General features: G+C 44.5%; 2 protein-coding genes across 3 annotated transcripts in view; both read right to left on the bottom strand.

Annotated features, from left to right (window-relative positions):
• The window catches only part of elmo3 (engulfment and cell motility 3), a 106,811-nt gene that overhangs the window by 50,545 nt on the left and 51,266 nt on the right, over window positions 1–5,000 (bottom strand). The gene's annotated exons all lie outside the window — the stretch shown is intronic.
• Window positions 1–5,000, bottom strand: part of LOC308294841 (complement C1q-like protein 4) — a 13,024-nt gene that overhangs the window by 4,822 nt on the left and 3,202 nt on the right. The window contains exons 2-3 of one of the 2 annotated variants that reach the window (XM_080737725.1): window positions 4,226–4,288; window positions 3,982–4,056 (exon numbers count right to left, since the gene is read on the bottom strand). In XM_080737725.1, the coding sequence (XP_080593851.1) occupies window positions 3,982–4,056; window positions 4,226–4,288 (138 nt within the window). The remainder of the gene's footprint in view (window positions 1–3,981; window positions 4,057–4,225; window positions 4,289–5,000) is intronic. The other variant, XM_080737726.1, reaches the window with a different exon arrangement.

The following is a 5,000-nucleotide window of genomic DNA, read 5'->3' as shown; positions in this document are numbered from 1 at the left end:
GTCTTCTCTTGTGAGATACGTTGAATGAACCGTCTCTCTCTCTCTCTCTCTCTCTCTCTCTCTCTCTGTCTGTCTCTGTCTCTCTCTCTCTCTCTCTCTCTCTCTCTCTCTCTCTCTCTCTCTCTCGTCGCATTTGCAACTGAACGCCGTGAACGGTTGAACGGCTCTTTTCCGGATGGTGACCCGTTCGATCTCGTTCACCATAAAGATCCGTTCATTTGAACGGGTCATTCATGAACGACACATCACTACCTCAGAGACACGCAGTAGTAAACAAGACAGTCACACAGACAGTCAGAGCGGTGGAGGTTTTGGAACACAGGCAGGGGCAGACAGACAACCACGGTTGCACTCATTGGAGACTATTGGACTTCACTCAGTAATCACAGTTCTCTCGAGAACACAGCACATTATTTTGACGGGGAGTGGAGGCTTCTGTTGCATGGGCTGACTGTTATGAAGACGTTAGCTTCACATTAGCTTCAGACGTAGCCTACTAGCCTACTAGCCCTGGAACTTGTCTGTGCTTGTCTGCCCCAAAGCCTCCACCATGCGTGTAGCCGGAGAGTGTATCATTGAAAATAAAGTCAGCAAACTGCTGATCACTGACAGTGCACACAACATGATCGCAGGGGCCAGGGAACTGGATGGACATAATGCCTTGTGCCACACATCTTCAGCGAGCTATAGCCTATAATCTCCAAGCAATACCACCGCAATTTGTGGCGTCGTCACGTTAATGTTAATGTATTGTTAATCTAAGGCTACCAACGAGCCATCACAGTGTCTACATAATAACAGGGTTTATCAAAGTGAACTAGGGGTGCCATAATCTTAACACCAGTCCAGGGTGCGTTGCCTCAGAATACTTTGATAATGTTTCAAATGTAGCCTATCAATATTACTTCGTTAAACCTAGAGCCTCTATGCTTTGTAAAACGCTGCACTGTACTTGAGTAATTTTTCCATACACAAACGCTTCACAAAATAAAAGATTAGAAGCTCACAACGCATCTTATGTGAGCTTGTAGATCGGCTATTTTTGGTGAATGTTCCACCCAGAATAGGGATGCTGTGAGCCCATTTGTCATATAGAATTTGAATAAACTAGGTATTTGTCTACCTCCCATGTTGATATGAGTATTATATATCTGTTTAAGGTAGTTTTAGAACAGATAAAAAATATGCGATTAATTTGCGATTAATCGTGATTAATTATGGACAATCGTGCGATTAATTCGATTAGATATTTTAATCGATCCCCAGCCCTAATATATATATATATTAGGGCTGGGATGCGATTAAAAGTTTTAATCTAATTAATTACAGGCTCTGTGATTAATTAATCGCAATTAATCACATTTTAATCGCACATCAATATTTGACCTGAGAAGCATTATTTTAAAGTTATACCATGTAACTTTTTTTATAAAACAAATCTTAAAATTGTCCTAACTCTTAAATCGCTAAAGTTTTAGAACACCCACTCCGTTATTTTCAGCTTCTGAAGCCTTCTCTTTATATGTTTTCTATGATCCTGACCGGGGTCCGGTTTTCGCGCAAAAATTACGTCATCATACACTACCGGCCAATCACAGCGAGGGTTATACACTGCCGGCCAATCACAGCGCATCTTGAAGTGGGGTCGCTAGCTATCACAATAGGGCGGCCATATTTGTAGGCGCCCGTGTGTCTCTATCTATACTCGGGTGAAACACTCCGTTTCTCCGGAATGCCTTAACGCACAGGAACCAGGGACCCCTCTAAAGATAGATCTCGGCGAGGTGGAGGCAGACGCGGGGGTGATGCGGGGGTGTGAGGCCCGGTCCGCGGCGAAAAACGGCCGAAAGACGCGGACGCTACTGACCACTAGATGAGCAACTTACACAGTATAGCTTTAAGTAAAACACATTTTGTTGTACGAGTGAGTTTTTTAAATGTAAATTTCGCATCCACTGGCCCAAGCAAAGCGCTCTGATCGGCTACTTCTCCCTTTGTGTCTGTTGTCTCTTCTTGGTTGGTGCATCACTATGATCGGTATGCCCGAAACTGAAGGTTCTGTGGTGCAAAAACTAAGTGCGATTAAAATACGTTAATTTTTTTAATCGCGTTAATTTTCTGTAATTAATTAATCGCAATTAATCAGTTAAAGTCCCAGCCTTAATATATATATATATATATATATATATATATAAATGCGACAAATCTCTGTGAGTATGTATGTGCCCAGCGTATCTCAAGAACCGTTCGTCCCACCGGCTTCAGATTCGGCACGCGCGTTCCCCGCCGCGGCGCGGAGTGCAGTGCCGGGCCTCGGCCCGACCCGGCGCGCGTTTTTCCCGAAGCGGCGCGAAACGTTCTGAATCTCCCTACGCGGAGCTGATTGTTGACATCAGGCTGTTCCGGAGGAAATCGGCGCAATCGCTGACTCATTGTGACATCACTTCAGAAAAGGCTCTGACATCATGTACGCCACATGAGTCAACAAAAAATCTCTGTGAATGTTTATGTATGTATGTAATCCGCGTATCTCGAGAACCGTTCTTCCCACCGGCACGCGCGTTCTCCAGATATGGGCATAAAATGAAGACCCGAATGCGGAGCTGTGTCTGACATCAGAGTTTTCCGCAACCGGTACTGTGTGTGCAGAGATCTCCATATATGGGCATAAGTGGACAAAGACAAACAGATGGTCAAAACGGGTCCTATGACAACAGGTATATTGGGGTTTGCATTAAAGGGTGGGGCATTCATTCCCTATTTCAAATTCGGCACGCGCGTTCCCCACCGCAGCAGGTAGTGCAGTGCTCGGCCTCGACCCGACCCGATACACGATTTTCTGGAACCAGCACGAAAGGTTCGGATTCTGATGTCTGACATCAGGATTTTCCGGAACTGGCACTGTGTCTGCATAGATCTCCATATATGGGCATAAAATGGATGCAGACAGACAGATACAGATATCTCCATATATGGGCATAAATGGACACAGGCAAACAGATGGTCAAAGATCTCCATATATGGGCATAAAGTGGACGCAGACAGACGGATACAGATATCTCCATATATGGGCATAAATGGACACAGGCAAACAGATGGTCAAAACGGGTCCTATGACAACAGGAATAATGGGATTTGCATTATGTTTGTCTCCTCCTCCATCTGTTTGTCTGTGTCCCTTTATTCCCATTATGGAGATCTCTGTATCTGTCTGTGCCTCCGACTGTGTTGCAGACACAGTGCTGGTTCCCCCTTTAATGCAAACCCCTTTATACCTGTTGTCATAGGACCCGTTTTGACCATCTGTTTGAAAAAGCGACAGAGATCTCATATATGGGCATAAAATGGACGCAGATAAACAGATATCTCCATATATGGCATATATGGGCATACAATGGACGCAGAATCACAAAGATCTCCATATACGGGCATAAAAGGGACACAGACAGACAGATACAGAGATCTCCATATATGGGCATAAAATAGACGCAGATAGACAGCTATCTCCATATATGGGCATAAAATGGACCCAGGACTATAACTGCAGTGATCTCCAAATATGGACATAAAATGGACGCCGACAGACAGACAGATACAGATATCTCCATATATGGGCATAAATGGACACAGGCAGACAGATGGTCAAAACGGGTCCTATGAAAACAGGTATAATGGGGTTTGCATTAAAGGGCGGGGCATTCATTCCCTATTTACATTGTTCCGAGTTGGCCAGGTCGCCGACTAGACGCTGGTCCGCCCGAAGGGCGGCCCAGCTTCTAGTATATAAAATAAGTTAACTCCTTCATGCCTCCATTACACTGGTAACACGTGGAATTAATTTATTTTGAGTTATTCTCATCATTATACTTTTTTACATTTATGGACACTGATCATAAAATAACCCAGATGACTATAGTATCAGATTGTAGTTCTTTGTGTATCTGAGGACAACAGCAACATGTAACAGTTTAATAGGCCAACCTGCATGCAGTCTCTTCAGTTTTTCAATCTGGTTGTCACTTTGCTTCAGCCCGGTGGACAGCTGAGCAAGCTGGGCTGAAATCAACACAGCATTGCTATTAGATCAGTCATACGTCATACATAGAAGATTCATGCAGTTTTGTTTGAGTGTTGTTTGTTTAGGGAGAGAGAGAGAGAGAGAGAGAGAGAGAGAGAGAGAGAGAGAGAGAGAGAGAGAGAATAAAACTACTCTCTGAGCTCAAACCTTTGCCTTCTTTCTTCAAGTCCACCAGAATGTTTTCACTAGCATTCAGTCTGGCGACCAAATCTGAAAAAATATAAAACAGAGAAACTTGGTGAAATTAAAAAAAAATCCCCTAAAGCCCTACAATGTGTTTCCCGCTTTAAACCAGGTAGATGTAAAACGTATAGGTAACTTTTAATGAGTTCATGATGAAGGATTTCTTCATCGCTTTACCCAGACCGGCTCGGTCGGCGCCCGGGTCAACAAGGAGGCGGCGGCGTTTGGGGCCCCGATCATTGTGGCTTGCTTACCGGCCCGGTTCTGACTTGTTCCGCCAGTGAATACGACCAAATAGTTTCAGGGCTTTTTCTCCCTCATTCTCCCGTGTTTATTGAAATAATGTCAGTGCATAGCACACTACAGGTTTACTAGATGTTGTTTACTAGATTTAGGAGAACTTCTGAAGCTTTTCCTCCTGAAATGATGGATTATTTACATGTGAAAAAGCTAACCTGCAAGTCAATGCCAGCGCTCCTCTCCTAGTAACTCGTTGCTAACATGGTATTGGACAAGGACGGGTTGGGGCGGGGCTTAGCGAAGGGCTAATGGATCAATCCCGGAGGCCACGCCCCCACCTCTCTGTCCTCGTTACTGTTGCTATGTACGTCAAGCTTTGAAGTCTCACAGCCCTCACTCAGTCATTCACTGTCAGCACCATGGAGGAGAATGTCACACACTGCATGTAGCGTTTTGGACCCAGAGCCTCGAAATCTCTTCCAAATCCGTCAACAAGACC

The sequence above is a fragment of the Nannobrachium achirus genome (assembly GCF_963921795.1).
Source record: "Nannobrachium achirus genome assembly, chromosome: 11".
In the NCBI taxonomy this organism is placed as follows: Eukaryota; Metazoa; Chordata; class Actinopteri; order Myctophiformes; family Myctophidae; genus Nannobrachium; species Nannobrachium achirus.
The sequence above is the reverse complement of the archived record's forward strand: the minus strand, read 5'-3'. Positions and strand labels throughout refer to the sequence as shown.